The 20660-nt window shown below is 36.9% G+C and overlaps 1 protein-coding gene across 3 annotated transcripts in view; it reads left to right on the top strand.

The window, feature by feature from the left end:
* TLE1 (TLE family member 1, transcriptional corepressor) overlaps positions 1–20660 on the top strand; it is a 74834-nt gene that overhangs the window by 8402 nt on the left and 45772 nt on the right. For 2 of the 3 annotated variants that reach the window (XM_048290649.1, XM_048290651.1), the window contains exons 5-6: positions 13205–13267; positions 14162–14266. In XM_048290649.1, coding sequence (XP_048146606.1) covers positions 13205–13267; positions 14162–14266 — 168 coding nt within the window. The remainder of the gene's footprint in view (positions 1–13204; positions 13268–14161; positions 14267–20660) is intronic. The other variant, XM_048290650.1, reaches the window with a different exon arrangement.

Here is a 20660-nt window from a genome sequence, read left to right on the forward strand (position 1 = left end):
CCTTTGTTTGCTTTGAACCTGGTTTCCACTGTCTTTATTTGATGGCTGCTGCTTTTCAGGACAGAAGCTGTTGATGCCTAGCTGCAGTTGCAATGGAGTCAATATGTTAACACTTCTTGCAGCCCATCTGTGTTGACTCCTTTTCAGGCTGGGAAGTCCCAGCTTAAACAGTTGTGTAGCTTTCTTTGATCACTTTCCTTGCTTTTCACTCAACCTTTTTAATTTTTAACTTAGGCTTTTGAAATAAGGAAACTAGAACTCTATGCAGTTCTCAGGATGCTGGTGAACCAGAGATTTGTATTACCACCTTCTTCTGTTTCCTGGATGCTTTTTGTTTGTTTTCTTAATTTTTATTTCTTCTTTGGTTAAGTTTCCAAGTTTTTGCTTCTGACTGCCATGAAATGCTGAACTGCTGGAGATTCCTTTCACATTTGAGTTCTTGCTCATGAATGGTAATTGTAATCTCAGGAACCATCATTTTACATGGCTAGGGATGTCTACTCCTAGTGTGTGTAAATTTTGTTTATGTACAATTGTTTCCATTGCCCATTTACTCTAGTAAGGTCTCTTTGCAATTCTTTAGCCATTGCTTTTACTTTCCCATGGAATAAAATAATGTATTTCTACTTCCTTGAAGCCTTTGTATTTACTTTCTTTCTAATTCTTTTATGGAGCAAGTTTTCTTCCCCACCGCTTTCTGTCTTTTCCAGGCTCTGCTGCTGATCATATTAGTAAAACAGATTGCAGCAAAAGCCCCTGTGAAACTCTACCAGTGAACTGTTTCTGGCATTGTGCTGGAGGTGATTGAAAAGTAGATTAGAGCTTGCTGAAATTGAGTTTAATCTTAACCGAACTCTAGTTAAATCAGGTTAGACTTAAAAATCAGTTATTTCCTGAGGTTGTCTCTTTTAAAAAAGAAGCCCTAGTGCTGCACAAACAAACAAAAAACTGCAACAAAACAAAACCTTAAAATACTACAACCCCGTGAAATAATGCTATAAGCTTTTTTCCATTCTAATTTCACCTGAAAGTATTGTGATTATATTTCCAAGTTAGAGATTTCAGTATTGTTTCCATAGCTTTACATGAATCTTGAAAGCATCAGGGTGGGCTGTTTGGGTTTTTTTGGTTTTGAGTGTTGAGTATTATTTCAGTTGTTAGCAAGCCTAGTTATAAAATACACTTTCTAGTACGGGGAAATCAGTTCAGGAAATTAATGTGTTTGGTGAGTGTCCCTGAACATTTTTATGATGTTAATATTCTGTGTCTAATGAGAAATTGCAGAGTGTTTAAGAAGACTCTAGTCACTAATTGGTGATTGGCTAAGTTGCTCCCACCTTTTCTTTATGTTCTTCAGAACATTTGTTCTTTGTGAACAAATTAGCCCTGATGATTAAATTACAGATTAAAGTTCTTTGAGGGGTAGGTAAGCTTTGTGTCAGGGCTGCCTATCTGAAAGTATTTTGTACTTCTTACATGATCTGAAGAGCTAACTAGCCTTTTTGGCTATGTGATAACAAAACAGAAAACTGAGGTTAATTTGTGTTTTGGTTTAAGACTTCTTAGTTGGTTTGGGTTTTTGGATTTATTTTTTTTTTGTCCCTCTCCCTCAGCAGCATGCATGTTCTTTTTTTTTGTTTGCTCTTTTTTTCTTCCTCTTGAAGCTTTTTGATGTTTGTGTAAATAGTTGGTCAAAGCAACTTACTTGTAAGGTGACCAGTCAGTGTATTGACAAGAACAGACACAATAGAAAACTGCATTAGGAGGCAAGCCGGTGGGATTTGCAGTAAATATATTACAGAACACAAGTGCATTGCCGATACTGCTTGTTTAGCAGTTTGCAAGGGCAATGGTAGTATGGATTTTTGAATTAGAAGGGAAGGACTGATCTTTCTGTGTGCTGGAACATCTAGTTGATGGCTGAGGAAAAAATTGATTTAGAGAACAAAATGCTGCCATCTCTATTTGTGCCATTTTAAAGGCTTCTATGGATTAGCAAGGAAAAACAAAGGATACCTTTCATTTTGGAGAAGGGGAGCAAGAATGGGTGTGCTTGTTCAGCTGCATTTTGATTAGGTATTAAGTCTATGAGAACCTGCTTTTGTTAGCTCAAGAAAAAGAAAGGACATCTGAAACAGGGTGGGTTTTATGATATGTGAAAATCTGCCTATTTATGAATTTGTTTAAGTGTTCTAAAACCCTTGAAATGCCATGCCTTCTGCTTCAAGACATGATGATCTCAGCTTTAAGTACAGAGATTTGAATTAAGCTGGGAAGAAGGAATGAAAACCCTAAACTTTCTTGGGAAAAATGACTTACAGAAAGATCTTTCTTTTGTACTTTTGCCCCAACAGTTTATATTTACAACAAAGTTTTTTGTTTTGTTAAAAAAAAGTAAAACATTTATCTTTAAGATGCAAGGACATAAGGTAATTCTGAGTTTCAATTGTTGTGACTGGTTATAAGATTTCCAGCCATTACTTTTCAGACAGTAAACTAGACTAGCTGTCTGTGGCCTCAAATGCTGACTATAAATTGTCAGTTAAACAAATGCAAAATTTTCAACAAAACCTATGGAAAGCTTTTAGGTTGTTTCTTCAAACTGAAATATGAACTGTAGAATCAGATCACTAGCAGGGACCTAATGCCTCCCTGTGTCGTCCTAGCAGGATCAGCTATACCAGTGTCATTGCTGATAGGGTGCTTGTTCTATCTATTAGCAAAGACATCAACAGTAGTGGCAATGCTCACGCTCTTCAGGTAACAGATAGCTTTTATGTCCTTGCTGTTGAAGTGCTTCTTCAGTTACAGTTTCAGTCTTCTCTGTTGCAGCTCCAGCTCTTTACTGTGCATTTTCTTCACCCTGAAGAAGGAGAGCAAATCATTCCCCTGCCATCCAGAACCATGCTGCATAGCTCTAAAGTCGAGTGTTCATTCTCTGAATGGTGTTGCCCAGTTGAAGTACAGTGCTGTACTGCAGGGGAGGAAATGCCGTGCTGAGTAGCACAGAAGGTTTACTTAGTATACAGCTTACTGGGGTGGTGGCCTTTTTTGCAACAGCATGCCATTGACTTATGTTCAACTTCTGATCCTCTGTGACCGGGAGAGTCATTCCTAAGGCCCATTATTTCCTTTCCTTTATGTTCCTGTCTAGGCATGCTATGGGCCTTTATCCCTGTCCTTCTTTTTACTTTTCAGTCCATTTTTCCATTCACTGTAAAGTGAGTTCTGAAGCTATTCTCCAGCATATTCTGTCTTTCTCAGCTTGAAACTCACTGCAAATTGAGGATTAGGGTAAATGAAGAGATCTTTATGCTTGTTAGTAGGAAATACTAAAAAATACTGGGCTGATCATGAATGCAGAACTCCTTAGTTTCAAAAAAAAAAAAAAAAAATTATCCATACATGGTTTAATAATCAAGCAGTTTTGTCCTTGTTCCCATGAAGTTTTCGCTGTGCTGCTAGTGTTGCTCCTAATAACGTTATGACTGTCAGATTCTTAGCAAAGATGTTAACATCATCTGCCTCTCTTATCTGTAATTATTCTTCCTTTTTGGACTTTGTGTAATTCTTATGTTTTCTGCTGAAAAATATTCCTGAACTGTGGTTTAAATCTGTTTCACTTAAATTTTTATGCATAAGAGGCTTTTTAATGCCTAAATTTGAGTAATGAGCTAGAGTGTCTTTGCTCTTTCATTTACTGTGTTTTGTTAGGCACTGTCCTTTCATAGTTTCCTATCCATTTGACTTGAGGTTCTGCAAGGTGTCCACTAGCTGCTCAGTATTCACTAATGTGCTTTTGGTATTTCATCAGACCTAGTCAATATGAAGATATTTTACTTGGAGTCCTCTCATGTTTCTTTGCTGTTTAAGCTGTAGTGTTGACCGTACATAACTAGTAATTTATAATAAATGATTTGTAATGATTCTGATATAGTTAAGATACATGCAAAAAGTATGGACTTTCTGGCCTTCTTGCTGTCCTTGACCATATCTTTCTTTTTCTAAATGAAGGGATCAAACCTTACTATTCCAATCTGAAAGCAGAAGCTTTACTTTAGCTGTTTCTTACTACTGGCATATATGCTTTTGTGCTGTATATGTTTACACTGCCTTGCTGGATTTAGTTTCCACTTCATGTGTGCTTTCCTGTTTGTGTGAAGTCAGTGAAGAATCTGGGATTTAGTCTCTTGGCACGATTCCATCCTTTCTGTTTTTCTTCTCTCCCTTCTGCCTCCATGTGTGCCACCCTATGTCCTAATGTTGTTTCAAAAAGAAAATGTCCTCTCTCCTTAATGCTGTTTTATCTCCCTCATCAATAGCAGGTCCTATAAAGCTGACCTTACCAGTTGGCATATGCTTTTCTGAACTTTTACTTGGTTTTCATTTCCTTCCTTTCCCAATCATTATAAATCCTGCAGTGATTGCAGGCTTAATAGAATTTGTTTCTGTTTGGGCAGTTTCAGTCAGCTCTTGTCTATTAGAATGCAATCTAGATGGTCTCTTTACTATTGTTTCTATTCTGTAAGCAACAGAATACATATAAAAAATAATAAAATGGGTGAGGAATTTAGTGTCATGTTCCCAAAGTTTTGCTGAAAGATTTGCGAACCTTTTCCCCCACGCAGTGAAAATATCCGTTATTTTCACCTTCCTTGCAAATTCTATGTTGTGGGTAGTTCCTTCCTTGCAAATCCTATGTGGTGGGTAGTTCTGCTCGTTAATATCAAAGGAGTTGTCAATCCTCTTAACTTGTTATTCATTAGTGAGTCACCTGATGGCACCTGAAGCATTGATATGAATAAGTATTTAAATTGTTTTTCTGACTTGATAGATTTTTAAAACTGAGCTGTGAATATACTAAGTATTTTAAAATGATGAAACTATATTTAAGGTAGAATAGTACATGTGACTTATTTGGTAAGCTTAATTTGGTAGTTCTTTCTAAAGTCTGGTTGTAGCATAGTAATTATTTCCCCCCCCCCCCATAATTCAGACCCTTGTCTTAAAGTGTCTCTTTTGTTGGATGGCATGCTTATCATTCTAGTAAGGTCTAGGTTCTACTGCTGTTACAGTCTTACTTGAATGTTGATAAGGACAGAATCCTGACTGGGAGTTTTGTTATTGACTTGAATACTGTAAACATATGTGCTTGGTTTGAGGAACTTTATGCTCTAAATTTTAGAAACTCTGTTATTCCAGTTACTTCTCCAGCTGCGTAAGAATTCTGACTTTCTACTGCCATCCCAATCAAGTGGCTCAATGTGACAAGTACTGAAAAGATATTTGCAGAAATTCCAATGTGGTTTATGGCAGTGAGAGCAAAATAGGAAGTAGTTTTGAAATAACATTCTAAACTAAATGAGTCACTGGGGCTCTTTCTTGGTAGGAGTGTAGCAGTTACAGAAAGATAAAAGTGCATAAAAACCATAAAAAATTTTTCTGTTCTCTTTGTCTCCTTCTTGTTACTGTGTAATGCAGTGTTGCTCAGTTGTCCAGAGTAAATCAAGTTCTTAATGACCTTAAAGGTAATACTGCAAAGCGTGCTGGATAATTTTGGAGACCATGCTGCTTCTAGAGCACCATAACAGCTCATTAGAGTGTAGTCAGATGAGAAGAGGGGAATTCGTTGATAGCTTACGTTTCTCACAAAAATCTCTGCTCCCATCTTGGTTCTCCTGATACTTTGGGCTGTTCTCCAACCGGATGGATGCCTCCTGTGAGTTTATTTAGCTTCCTGACATAGTGGTCTACCAAGCTGGCCCTTTCCCATTTTGTATTATAGTAATGTTTTCTGCCTGACTAGTTGTTGAGGTGTTTGGCAGGTCGCTAGATGTCTCCAGTATGGTTCAAAGAAATTGTGTCCCTGGAGGCAAAGGTGACAAAGACCTCTTCTGGGTTGGAGTCAGCCTTTGATTTGCTCAGCATCTCTTGGAATCTAAATTAAAGTGGGAACTCTGTGTCCTGGAAAACAGCTTGAAAGTAAAACAAAGCTGTGTGCTCACTTCAGAGATTTAAATACTTCTGTGTGTATTTAAGGTTAGTTTAGGCTTGGAAACTAAACAATGGAACTAAAATTTAGATAAACACACCTTTTGTAGTTGTAAGTGCTTAAGCAAGATGGGCTGAAGTTAGATTAAAGGAGAAATGTGGTAACTGCCCTCTAGCTAAGTTTAAGAAGAGTCTTGACATAGTGAAGATATGTGAAAGGAGCACTTCGACATCCTGAGAAAAGATTCTTTGTTGCCAGTTGGCTTTGTTTCAACAGGATTTACAGCTGTAAATGGGGTGGGCAGTTGTGTACAGTGGTTCATTGAGAGTTGCACGCAGCCTCTCTCTATTATTATAAAACATTGAAATTAGACATCTGAAATATATCCAGTCACTTTATACTTGAATGGGATCCAAATCTGTAGTAGATATTTGGCAAGTGTAGCTGTTGTCTTGTGTATCGTATGGAGTTTATGTTTAAATTAATGTGACCTTTCTGTAATTTTAATGAACATCTAAGAGGAATCAGGTAAAAGTAGTTTAGGTACTGAATTAAAGCCCTCTAATTTCACTTTGGAAACTATTTACCATTCTGTGGCTTTATAATTTTAAGTTTTTATTCTGTTAACATTTCTGCTACTTCCTTTCCCCACTCCCACTTACGATATGGTAGTGTTTTGGTTTTTTTCATCGCTAAAGATTTTTCATCCCAGTCTTCTGGGATTTTAATATCATCATCTTGTGGGTGACTGATCTCACAATTAAAATGAGTAGTACCTATGTGGGGCAGAGGGAAAACTGTATTTATTAGTGATGTGTCATACTAAACTGAAGTTTATGCCCAAAATACAGTTTATTCCTGTTGTTGAAATGAATGCTACCCATTGCTGCTTGTCAGTTTGAATATCAAGTATCTGTTGAGAATAAACCTTCCCATTCCTTCCTATTGGTGAGAGTATTAGTGATGACAGTGTTTATAATTTAAAATACAGTTGGAAGGCCGACTTCCACAGTTTGTCACAGGTTGGTTAATATAGCAGTAAAGGGGAGATGGATGTGGCTACTTGTGCAAGTCTATTACTCAGGAGGCCTGTAAATTTGATTGGCTGCTGCAGTTCTTCCAGAATCATTGGATTTGAGAGCAATAGAAAGATAAGATATCCAATTACCCAAATGATTTGCAGGGTTAGCCAACGTTGTCATGGAAACGCAAGTCAGAACAAATTAAATTTTAAGCAATAAAATAATCTTAAAGCACGTCTGGGAACAAGAAAATTTGGCAGTGGCACTTACCTGAATTGAATCTTTGCTTGACACGCTGTTGTTTGACATTGATATACTATGGGGGTCTAAACTTTTAAATGGCATGTTGCCTTTATTTTTATTTTTTTTATTTTTATTTTGCAGCCATTGCCAAAATGGAATGTAGTGTATTAATTTTAAATAAAAGGGCATTCATAATATATGCATATCTCTGTGCTCAACCTGGATTCAATAACTCATGAACAGCAAAGTTCACAGAATGCTAGCCTTAATCATTTGAAGCTTTTGAGTGTTTAAGTTTTGAAATTTAATTATATCTCCAACATCCCCTGATCCCCTGAATTCGTAGCAACAAATTTTTGGAGGTGCTAGAGTCTTGCTAGCAAGTACTAACAAAGCATGCAGAAAGCTAAGCACAGTGAAATACTTCTTTTTCTGCAATTGCTCTGTGAATGTGTGTGCTTTCTATTGTTTTTGATGATCTTGATCACAAAAAGAATAAAAGCTTTGTCATTTTAGTGCACTGCTTGTTTGAATGATTCCATTGGAAAAATTAAAATATTAAATGGATACTAAACTTCAGCACAAGACTAAAAGATAGTTTCTTACTGCATTTCACAAGTCTTTGGGTATTTGAATGAGGTCTGGCTTGCAGCAGGGATTAAAAAAAATGGTAAAGCATGTCCCATAAAGAGGGCTTTTATTCACATGCCTTATAGACAGATGGAGATGAAAATTGGGCTGAGGTCAAGCCATTTGCAGCATTCTCATAGGCTTCGATTTTCTTCTCATCCCCACCACAGATAATCTCAAATGATTCAGTAATGACCAAAAGTGCAACATTGACCTTTACTTCCCAGTGGATTACTGTGTTACATGCTGTAAACGCATGCTGTAAACGGCAGGAAGTCCATTTTGTCCTTCCAGGAGGAGTTCAGTGTTGTACTTGGCTTTCTAAGTCTTCAAAGTGTAAGTGGAGGCAGAGTGCTTAAGAGTGCTCACCTGGTAAAGCTTTTATGAATGTGTTTTAACAGCATATTCCTTTCTGTGCATTAAAGGCTGATTCTCTGATTCTTTTGCTTGAAGGGAATGAATTAGGACATGCTTCTTTGGTATTATCAGAACTTTTGGGTTTTTTGCTTTACTTTTAATCACGTTGTTCCTAAGATGTATTTTTCTGAATTTAATTACAAATTTGATTTTCAAAATTGGATCAAAATAATGGCATAAATGTAATAAATAAGGATACAAAAGCCCATCCTTCAGAACTGGTGATAGAGTGCTTTCAGATCTGATCTAACTTTGTGATACTGGAAGTTCGGTGCAAGAAAGAATAACAAGCTTCTGACAAAAAATGGACGTTTTTAGCTAAGCACGCCTTTGAAAAAGTCTGGACAGCTTTGTGGAGTCTCAGCAATAATAATAGAGCAGCTGTTGCAGCACAAGTGGTTGTTAAAACTAATGTGTTTTAAGATTTAATTTTTGCCTTAAATCACCATGGATGCTATAGCTAAAATTACTGCTGGGGTATTGGTAGACACTGGTTGGAGCAAACCCAAAATTATTCCTGTTGAAACCTCTGAAGCTGAAAGGAGATTAACTAATTCTCCTCAGAGGAAGTCTGTGTTCTTCACTCAGAAGTTAAAATGCTGGTTCCCATAAGCTAGGGCTTCTTACATTAGAACTAAAATACACTTGGGTGTTTGTTATGCTGTGAAATAGAATTTGGATACTTGTATTATAATTCCTTTCCATTTCATTGCAAAAATCCGTTGTTTTCAAGAAATCATGGTGATTTAAGTATGATACCTTACGTGGAGCTTTGGAAAGTACAGTCTATCAAAATGCAAAATTACGTGGAATAGACTCTTGTAAAGGAAACAGGTCAATACTTTTTTTAACAATGCAGAAGGAAAAATAAGTTCAATTATACAAACAAGCTTAAGTCCTTGTAAAATGCATTGTTTAAATGAGTATTATATTTAGTAACTAGTCTGGCTGCTTTGTTCTTTGTCATTATGTTAAGAATTCACTTTTAACAAGTGAGCAAGACAAACTTAAGTACAAACACTTGAGTTTGGCAATGGTTAGGTCAAAACATTTAAGTCCTTACCTAAATGGAACAGAGGCAAAAAAATTACAGAAGTGAAAGGAAAAAAAATCCATCAGCTCAACTTAATTTTACAAAATGCAGCTGAATTCCTTCATGTTAATTTTTAATGATACTTCAGAAAGGAGGGTAGCACTTCAGTCAGGGGTCTGACAAGCTAGTCATTTGCAAATAAATCAAAAGACAATCATTACAGCAGCAAGAACCAGTGAATGATGTAGTTTTGTTATTCTTTGATGGGCCTCGCACTCAAGTTCTCTATTAAAAATGAATGTATTCAAGAGGCTCTGCATTAAGAACACAAACAGTTAAGGGCACTTCAGATGCTTTGCTAAGAGCTGTCATAGAGCTCAGAGGACTTTCATGAGAGATGCAGGCTTCTGTAGTCTGCTTTACCAAGGAGCCACAGAACATGGGCAATTAGTCGTGTTTGTCTATGTTTGAGCAGCTTTCTGCAAAGTTTCCATTGTTTATTCATCCTTAGGACCTCTCTATATATCTCAAGATCAGCAGTTAGGTAATAGTTATGTTATATTCGAAGGCCTCTATAAAGAGGAGATAAGTACTTTTATTTTAAGACTTTCAAATTCACGAGCCCCAGGTCTGGGGGTGTACTCTAATGACATCAGTTACTGATACCTAGTCTTGGTTAACAGAACTGTCCTTGACTCCTTCAGAAAGGGGTTTTGCTTTCCAGAGTGAATGTGTATACACTCACAGGCACTCGGGTATGTACTCAAGGGTGTTTCACCTTAACAAGCAAACGTACACTGTCTATTGAGCAGTTGCATTTATATTTAAAGTAACAAATGTCCCTTTTTCTCAACTCTGAAAACAACCCCTTGCAACTCTTGATCAGCAAAATTGCATGAATTGTGCATTAAAACCTAACTTCCACTACTTCCTAGACAACAAAAATATTTTTTAATGTGTTTGTGAATAAAAATATTTTTTACTTAATATTTGAGGGCAGTGAACAGGAGGTGTGTGAAATAGCATAGTAGATACATAATTTTAAGTACTTTAAATGGTGTGAAATAACTCTATTAGGCAAACTGCCTTTTAAATGCAAGCAGACTTTTTATGATTAATAGAATAGGCATTTTAGTTTTCCGTGTAGATATCTCTTATCTGGCATTTGTAACAACAGCAAGAAATCTCAAAATAAACTTATTTCATAGCACGTACATTTAAGTTTACCTAGCACTGTTGCTGAATTAAGGTTGCTGTTCATATATGGTCATCAATGATGCCAGCTTTGGTAAAGACAAACTAAGAGGAATACACTTTTTTTTTTCTGGTCCGATATTAAGTCAGGTGTGATAGTACTGAGACAATAATTTTAATGGAAGATTATTGTGGAAAGCAGGAAAGTTGGTTATGCCCTCTTTTTTAGAAAATAAATTAAAGAAAACATCTAACTGACCTTCATTGGAAGGTAATTATAACGTGATGCTCATGATGTTGCATTCTTTTATCTTACCATATGATGTCGTATATGCTGTGTTATTACAGCGTAGCTCAGATATTTGGGACTTGGGGTAGAAAAATCCAATAATATGGACAATTTCCATGTTTTACAGACCTTACTGAAAATAGGTGTGTGTTTTGTTTCCTTATAGCAACAGTAAGGACACTTACCTCAGAATAGGGAGACTTTTGTATAGGCCGTACAGGCCAAAGAACTTTTCAGTAGACACCAAGTGAGTTTCTTACTTTACTCTTTCTCTATCCCCTCTTGTCACCTGCTATGATTCATACTGGTTTCTGTCCTGAAAAACAAAGTTAATCTCATTGGTCTAGAGCAATTAACTCCTTGAATTCTAAACATCTTAGCTAAACATCAGCCAAACAGATTGCTGTGTAACAGACTACCTTTCCACAGCTGATGTACCCTGCTTTCTGGAGAGATGTACTAGGTATGTGGAAAAGTGCCCTTTAGTACACATGTTTGGTTTTTTTTCTTTTAACAGAGAAATACAAACAGATTTGGTAATAGTTAAGTCTGATAACCAGTAATAGTTAAGTCTGATAACCAGTAACAGTTAAGCTGGTAACTTCCAAATATTAACTTTGCTATTACGTATATAGTACTAGTACTAAAGGCTAAACATGGAATTATGGATATTTTATGGTTGTGGCCCAAACAGAATTGAAAAGACCACTGTGGTACTCTGTGAAATTATAACTGTTTCAGTTGAGAATAGAGATATGTTCACCTTGTTACAGGGGGTACATATTTCCTGTAAAGCAACTGTGACTTTATTGCCCTTAGTTAAGGGAAACCTTCTTATCCATAGGAAGAAACCATCCCAGAATTCTTTGGAAGCTTCTGCAAAACTTTATAGAGTGGATGTATCAAATATCAAGATTTGGTCAGGTGGAGTGCATCATGTCAGAGAGATGAGGTATTTTACAAGCCAAGATGCTATTGTGTATTTTGTCTGTGTCTGTCAGAGATTGGGAAAGAGGTGTTAAAGCTTGCTAATTATATTTAGATTCCAAATCACCTGTCTGCTAAGATAAAACTACAGGGTGAATTTGTATCCTAATTATTGTGTGACTGATGTATAAGGATCAACATATCACAATGTCTACTTAAAAAAACCTCAGAATTATGGGAAGGTAGAGGAAAAGACTTGGTTTAACAGTTAACAGTTTTAGTCTGATTTAAGTGAGTTTATCTTTGCTCAGTTCTAATACGTTGCATAGAAGGCCTAATGATTCACAGTAGTGACCTCTTGTTTCTTCTGTCTTAAAATATAAAAAAGCCCCCCAACTAACCAAGAAAAAAATCTTTATGGGTTAATTGTATGACAGAGATTGACCGGAGCTGTCATAGGCTGTGTTCTTGACTGGATGCTGATTTTGGTTTTGTGCAACTGTGCTACAGTGACTGAAATAGCTATTTTTAAGGAAAACTGAGGAAGCTGTATAGGTACCCTGAGGGTTAATTATAATAGTGGTTCTGAATTATGGGCAGATGTATAGGTCTGAAAATCTGTGAACACAGGTAATACTGAATTATGAGAGAAAAAGATCCCTTTACCCCACCAGGAATCCAGTGTTTAAGCTGACATGCCAAAATGGGAGATACGATGTACAAGATACATAAAGCTGCTGAAAAGTGGGACTCAAGCTCTCTGTCCTGCTGTAATTTCTGTTGATTTCACTGAAGGATTGTTCTGTTCTTTACTGGTTCCTAACTTTGTTCTCTTGCTGGTCATGGTTTCACAAATTTGCTGTTATAGACCGTTACATTTTCTGATCTTTCTTTTCCTTGTGTGCATTATTTTAATTCTCTTTCATTATAGATTTTAAAAGTCTGTGCTTTTTGTATCCATTCTTCCTCACTTCTGTTTTAGTATTTCTTTTGTATTCCCGATGGTATATTCCTGACAGTAAAACTAGTTTTACCTTCTAATAGGCAGATAAAATTGATCATGAAAAAAGCATTTTTCTTCTACGCCTGTTGCCTTCATGTTATGCTGCTTGATAATTTCAGTAATAATAAATCTACCTTTTAAAAGGCTTTATCATGGACTTAATGGATTTCAAAAACGCTCTGCTTGTTAATGAACTATATACAAGGACCAGACTTGTGCCTAAATGTGTATACAGATTAGGTGCTTTAGACATGGCAGATGTCCTAGAGTAGCTAACGAAATCTCTTTCCTTGTCTGGGCTTACATATTTAGTATTTATGTTTGCAGTAGTATGAAAAACGGGTAATTTTTTTGCTACTTTCTTCATTGTCTGAACTTAATATAATCCTGTATATAGTTAATATGTCAAACCCCCTAAAATGCAGTTTTTAATCAAAATACTTTTCCTCTGTAGACAGAAATCGCCAAGAGATTGAATACAATTTGTGCACAAGTCATCCCATTTTTGTCTCAGGAAGTAAGTAAAACTGTTCAGCTGTTAAAGTGCAATTATATTGTTTTTCTGTTTGCAAATTAGCTAGTTTTAAGATGTTAATTTTATCACAATACACAAGTGTAAGGAACATCTGTTATAGCTGAAGTGTGCAGACCCCCTGCTAATTTGATCTAACAAATCTGAGTTCAAACTAGTGACAATGGCTCAGCCTCAGTCATTGCCTGAGGAGAGTGGGAGTCTGTAAAATAGTAGCAATACACGAAAGTGCTTTCATTCCTAATCATGGTGATTGCTTATTAGATATTCAGTTGTCAAATGTAGATCTAGTGAAATAAGCATGCTTATATTCTCTACATAATTTGTATCAAAGGTGAGTATTTAGCTCATATGGAAAACACTGTTTAAGGTTGTAAACCTACATTTGGTCTGAATGACTGTGATTTTAACACGTTGTAGGCAGCTGCTGTTACATTTTGAAGCTTGTTATTTTCAAACTATTTTTTTACCAAGAGTATTTGTAATTCTTGATTTCAGTGAATCAGTTTTCTCTATTTGAAATTTCAGTCGGTTTTGCTATGTGGGCACAGAGTCTATAAACGTTAAAATTGACACTAATGTAAAGTTGACATTATTGTCCTGTCAACTCAATTAAAAATTATTATTCATCTGCCAGAACACTAATAATGAAGTGGTGTGGGGTGAGAGATAAGCTGGCTGCCTTGAGGTTTCTTCTTTCCTTTTGAACAGCTGAAAAATAGGGCATTGTTCCCTTTTACCTGCATGCGATGTCTTGCAATGGGTAGTGTGGGCTTCTGCAGACAAACTGGTTATTCAAGTATTTGTGATCCTGGTTTGATATGGTGTGGTCAATACTTTAACCCAAATTCCTCCCTATACCCCTTCTTCTTTCAACAGCATCAGCAACAAGTGGCCCAAGCTGTAGAACGTGCCAAACAAGTGACCATGGCTGAATTGAATGCCATCATCGGGGTACGTGGCCTTCCAGGTCTACCTCCTACAGTGTGTATAACTTGCTTTCATATCTTACTGCTTTGCTGTTTTTAGAATAAACTTAATGTTTTGATAGCTAACACTGTTTTGATGCCCAGTGTTGCTGAAGTGTTTTTGCTTAATACAGATTTTAGCAGAGCTAAAGGTAATAGTTTACTTTGTCAGAACATAATTTTGTCCAGCAGTGCTGCACGTAACAAAATGTTTTCTGCAAGAAATATAATTTTATAATTTCAGGAGAGCTGCTTGTTTATTTATGGAGATTGTATGTCAGTTGAGCTAGATACTTTTTCCTCATGCTTTTTGTGACACTTGAGTTCTTGGAGCTTATACAACTATTCATTCTTCTTTCTTTCCCTTTCTTGTGAATCTTTCATGAATTTTAAATTAGCAAGCTACTGAATAGAAACTTCACTTGCTTTTGAAGTAGTATTAATTGTCTGACACAGTGTTCTAATAGCCTTTCACCAAGAATGTGCTTTTAAATATGCTAAAAAAGTTAATACTACTTGCTTGTGACTGGTTGTCAATCACAAGTCATTTGCTTTGTATTAATGAACTTTTTGAACCATACATTCCTTCCACTGTATGAGTTCATTTCCCCCGCCACTAAGTCTGGAATATTTCTCATGTTTTCTGCCCTTCCGACTAAGTGAAAGAAGTAGCCGAAACAAGAACCTGTCCTTTCTGATTTTATTCATATGTGAGTGCCTTGAGCGGATTCAAATTACTCATTTATCAATTTATGTTAATTGCTTGTGAGAAGATGCCCTGCTGGTCTTTATAGTTCCCTCAGACACTTTGTAATGATAATTAGACATGCTGCTGTACGGATTAACAGTGCCATAGTCCAATGACGTCTACAGACAATGGAACCAGTTAATCCATCTGTGCTTAAAATTACATCCCAACTGGAGATGGAAAAAAAAAAAATAGGAGTGAGGGAGGATTAAAAGAATGAGCCTCAGCTTGAAAATGCTCCTTTCATCAGTTTCTCAATTGCAGATCTGCAGTCGGTTTGCCTGTGGTAAGCTATTGGCAGTCAATTAGGTGAAATAAACTGGGAGGGTGACCTTCATTTCCTTTTAATAGCTTTTCCTCCCTGAAATGGGGAGCTTCAGTGGATTTTCAGCTTAAATTTTATTCAAGCTGCTTTATTACACTTGACAGATTAGCTTTGCATAAACATACCCCCCCTTCAAATCTGTGCTGTTTTTCCTTCGTATCAAATTTTGACTGTTACTTAGTTGATTTGCTAATCACATCTTAGAAACCCACGCAATTACATCTGTATTTGTCAGAATCTCCTCTATGCTTTGCTTGTGTAATGAGTTAGTTTATGAATACCTGACTTGATCTTTGAAATACACAACATGTACATTTGTGGTATTCGATTAGCAAAGATTAGAGAACTGTACTTTCTTGCATTTTTTTAAAACAAATTGCTTCTTAAGGATGAAAATGGAATGGAAAACCCTTCATTAAGAACAAATTTTAAAGAAGAGTTTAAGCAGCAAAAGGAAACATATTTAAATATATTTTTAAAGATTCTTTCTCGCCTTAAAATAGTGCTACTTAGACAAACCAAATTTTGCTATCTCAAGCATGTAATCTAATTCTTTTTAAAGTCTGCACAATACAGTCTTTTAAAAGCCATAGGATCTAGAAGTACCACATGCCATTAAGAACTTCTGGATTTTTTTTTTGGTGGGGGGGTGGGGAAGGGAAGCTCTTTGGAAGCAGGAATAGCAGCCTCTACCATTTTTGCTTTCTAATTATCCTAAAGTCACCTGAAGAAATACTTTCCTGTGTCTTATGAAAGACTTCTGAATGATGCCATGCAAATCCAAAGCTGTGAGTGAGGAAATTAACATGCTGGGCACAAAATTTATTTGATCATGTAGATGCATGCACTTACATAATGCCAAAATTAGATGTATGTCCCAGTGATCTTTTACAGTCTTATTAATCAATAGTTACCTTGTGCCACACAATGAGTTTCATGCTCTGACATATGCTTGGTTTTGTTTGAAAGGGACGGTGTACGTCCTGGAAAATCTGAATAGCATAAAATCAGGCTGACAATTCAGTGGACCTTTGCTCCCCCTCACTGAGCACTCAAGGTGTCAAGCCCTTTCCCCAGAGGGGAGGACACATCAGAAGCCTGTCTGTTCCTACAAGCGGCAGCTGCACTGAGGGTGAGCACGGCACAGTTTGATAGCAGCTGTCAGTATTGTTCAGGGACCCGACTTAGTGTAAAGAACAATGGAAGGGCCATGCTGCTAAAGTGCAGTGTCTTTCAAGATAAGAAAAGATATAGTAATTTAACGGTTTAGACACCTATTATGAGCATGAAAGATCATCAAACTTCTTTTCAGAGTGCAAATCGGCTGGACCAGTCTGTAACAGTAGAAGATGCAATCGAGTGGCTTCTGGTGTCACACTACCTAAAATACATGTATAAATCTTGAGGATAGGAGGGAAATTTCATTTTCCTAGCTGGTATTAACTTGCCTGGTTTCTCTTGACTGCATAAAATTCTGCATTTTTGCCAGGATTTGCCTTTTTTCCTCCCCTTCCTTTCTGTCCTTAAGGGTCATTGTTTCCTGGCACCAGATGATTTAAGAGTTTCCCAATTGGCTTCCTTCAGCTAGAGCAATTCCTGTTACTCCTGCACGATGTGTGAATTCTGGAAGGGTACAAAGACTTTTTTAATTACTGGGAATAATGTTTTGAAATACAAAATGATTTTCAACTATATTTATTTTATACTTTTTATTTCCAGTTGAAAAGAGGGAAGCCTATTAGAGAACAGACTATGAGGATAGAGACTTACAGTCTCAAAGGACTGGGATTTTTCAGAGAATTTGCCTACAAAATCAAAAGCCAGGCTTTGGAATTGGTGTATAGCACATACAAAACAGAATGAATAAATTGACACTTTTTTTTTAAAAAAAGTAATATAGTTGGCCTCAGTGAGCTTGCAAGCAGTGCTAATCCCCTGTGTTGATTAAAAATTCTTACTTCAGGAAAAAACCCTGGATGATGTTTGGTTATTAATAGTCATACTTCTGGCCTTACACTTATCCTACATGTTCTTGAAGGCTTTAACTTTCAGCCATGGGGTAGAAGTGTGGCTAAACAATCTCTCTTCAATTTTTTTAAAAATAGCACCATTTAATATTTATTATATTAGAGTGGAATGAAGTAGCAATTTTGCTAGATAAATGATGAACGAAGGAGAGACCTTTAACTAAAAGATAAGTGCCCCCATTAACTCCTTGGCATTTCTGCAGCTGCAGGCTGTGTCCATTTCTGGGGTTAAGGAATAATCTAGATCATGGTATGAAAGAATTAGGTAGAATATTATGGTTTAACTTGAAGGGTTGTTTTGACTTCTTTGTGGGTGGTTTGAGGGTTTTTTTGTGTTTTGTTTCATTGTTTGCTTGTTTTTTTGTGGGGTTGTTTTCTTGAGATATGTCTAGAAAATAACAGGTTCATGCTAGGAAGTATGAGTGACAGTTAAATTGGTATGTCTAGGTGTGAACAATACAAGATTAGATTTATTTTCTAATCAATAAACTAGTTTTATGTGTAGAATATGCAAATATCTGAATGAGAAACACAAGCAGCAAACTGGAAACTTTCTTCAGCACTGTATTTTTGATGCATGATTTTAGCATACAACTGAGAAGCCAGGTATGTCTTATTTTGCCTTTTGAGGTGTGTTGCTAATGATTCTGTGAAATATGTATCTTTTGGACTGACAGTGCTCCTGAGACAGATTGAGTTGTTGGCCTCTGAGAGGCCTCTCCACTGTTGCATGAGTTGATTGGCTAAAGGATTAGCAAAATGTGGGATTATTTTTTCTCTCTTGGCTGTGGTTGCCAGCTATCTCTAGGATTGTAGTGTGTGAAGCTTAAGAGGATGAGGTTAACCTCTTGAGGGTTTATTCTTATGAGTGTGTAGTTAATCCTTAGAAAGCCTATAAATAACTAGGCTGTATGTTTCATTATAAAATAGAAATACAGACTAGAGCAGAAATGAATGCAGAATTTAGTGCAAGGGAAGAGCTAAGCAGCTGTAGCATTACTTTAGATCCTTCTCAGCCATGATCTGCATTATGTGCTGAGGGAGGGGAAATTGCCTAGTTCTTTTAAATTAAATAAAATGAGATCTAGTGAACACAAGACACTCTCCTCACTTTTAACATGAACTCCCTAACCACAAGTCCAAATTACTGAACTCTGGCAGTAGGAGCTCTATTGTGCAGCACATCCTGGGTTATTCTTCATATTTTAGAATACATAGCAACCTTAGTTTTATCCTAGGATTCTGTCATGGTGACTGCTTTTAGAATACAAAGGCTTCTGACTTAGTTTACAAGTTTAAAATAGAAAGCAAGGGAGGAAGTTATTTGTCAGCATGGTAATCAGTATTCTTGAAATACCAGCCCCCAAGCAATGGTCACATTTCTACTGTTAGTGCTACTAAGCTTGGAGGAAAAGTAACGAAGTGGTATTGATGTGTATTGGTAACTTGACCTACTCAAAAGAGAAAATCTGGGAGAAAGTGTAAAATATGAAAGAATGGTGTTAACCAAACTTGATTTCCTCTTGACACCCTACTCCCACACTCACACTCTCTGTGGGACTGATGGAGAAATGAAGAATCTTGGAGCAGCAATACAGAGGAAGGTAGTATCTAAACAAGACAATTTTCTGCAGAAGAAGGTATTAAGTCATTCTGGAGAGGGCAAATTTGCATCCAAAAGTCAAATGGAATTGAATTGCAGGCCAGACCTCCTTTGTTGTGCGAGGCTTCACGTGGGGTGGATGGAAAAATCTTCACCTTGGATCTTGCCCAAAATCAAAACCAAAAGAACTTCAGGTGGCTCTCATCTAGATCTAATATCTAAACTACAAGTCAAAGGTGAGGCCAAGCATACAGTTGCAAATTTGTGAAGCCTAAGAGCTTTCAGGAAGGAGTGTAAGGATGAGAGTTGAACAGAAATATTGTTAACTACTGCTAGAAGCTGATGGATATGCAGCTGCAACTGTGAATGCAGAGAGAAGGTAGATTCTTACGAGATAACGTGTGAGGTACCAAATGTGAATTGGTACCACTTGCTAGATTCCTTTTTACTGAGTGGATGTTGGGGATATGGCATGTATATGTTGAATGGTGTAGGGCTCAAAACTGGTTTGTTTTGCAGCAGAGGTGAATGGTAAGTTTGGAAAAACGTGTGGTAATAATGAACGAAAGAGTCTCAGTGGAACATGTGGCTTCAGGAAGGCTTAGATAGAAGGATTTGATATTGAAGTGTTGATTAATTAGTTTTGTGAACTTGTCTCCAAATGATTCTGTTAGACTGGCTTGGAAAGAATGGTTTTGGTGGAATGTAAGGGACTGAAGTTGGATAAAAATGCTGAAATACCACAATTGAAAGCAAGAATTTGCAGAATGTGGTTGGAGCAGTATGTGTTTGTATTCATATATGTAATTGGCACAGAGGGTAAGTTATTTAATCCTAGAGGAAAGGATTACTTCCTCTAGAAAGTGATTCAATTCACCTCTCTTGATTCAAGTATATAGGCAGAATAGCTTACCATGTTTGAAGATAGTGATGAAGTGGATAATATTCATAGAAACAAAGTTATTAAGTAAAAGGAGACAAAATGAAGAGATGGACATAATTTTCCTCTTACAAATGTCTGCTTTCTGTTTATATTTAGTGAGATATGTGAGGGAATTGGAGTAGATAAAGAGCCAGTAGGCTGTGATAAAATACGATGTAACCTTCAGTACTTGTCTGGAAAGTAGTTGGAAATATGGAAGGTTTGGAGGAGGAAGGAGTTGGGTGGGAGAGGTGAATTGGTTGGTCCAAACAAAAGAAAAATTCAGCTTGGCCTGCATATGAGGAGAAATTAAATGCAAAGAAGTTAGTGGAGTAGGGGTGAAGGATGGTTATGTTCACGGAGTTGGCCCATCCCAGCGTGGGTAGGAGTAGAGAAAGTTGTTGAGAGTTAGCATGTTGAATGATGTAGAGCTCTAAGTTGGTCCGCTTTGCAGTAAAAGCGGTGCAGAGAATGAGCCATATGGATTTTGAGAAGGAAACACTGATAAACTGAGGAGAAATAGTAGCCACTGCATGGATGGGAGTGATGTGGACTGCACAGGCAAAATACACCTTGAACTAGGTGCCAATGTCAACGATGGAGTCACTGAGAGTAGGACCATGCAGAGGAAGATGCAGGTGGAAGAAGGTACAGGGGGACACAAGTGCTGTAAATATTAAATATTGGAAATGTGCAAGAAAACAGCAGCCTGCTTGCTGTGTTTATCATGGGTGAAGAGCATGACAGACTGTTGAGATAGGGAGTGTGTGGGAGAACAAGACAAG

Source organism: Corvus hawaiiensis, chromosome Z, assembly GCF_020740725.1.
Source record: "Corvus hawaiiensis isolate bCorHaw1 chromosome Z, bCorHaw1.pri.cur, whole genome shotgun sequence".
Classification (NCBI taxonomy): domain Eukaryota; kingdom Metazoa; phylum Chordata; class Aves; order Passeriformes; family Corvidae; genus Corvus; species Corvus hawaiiensis.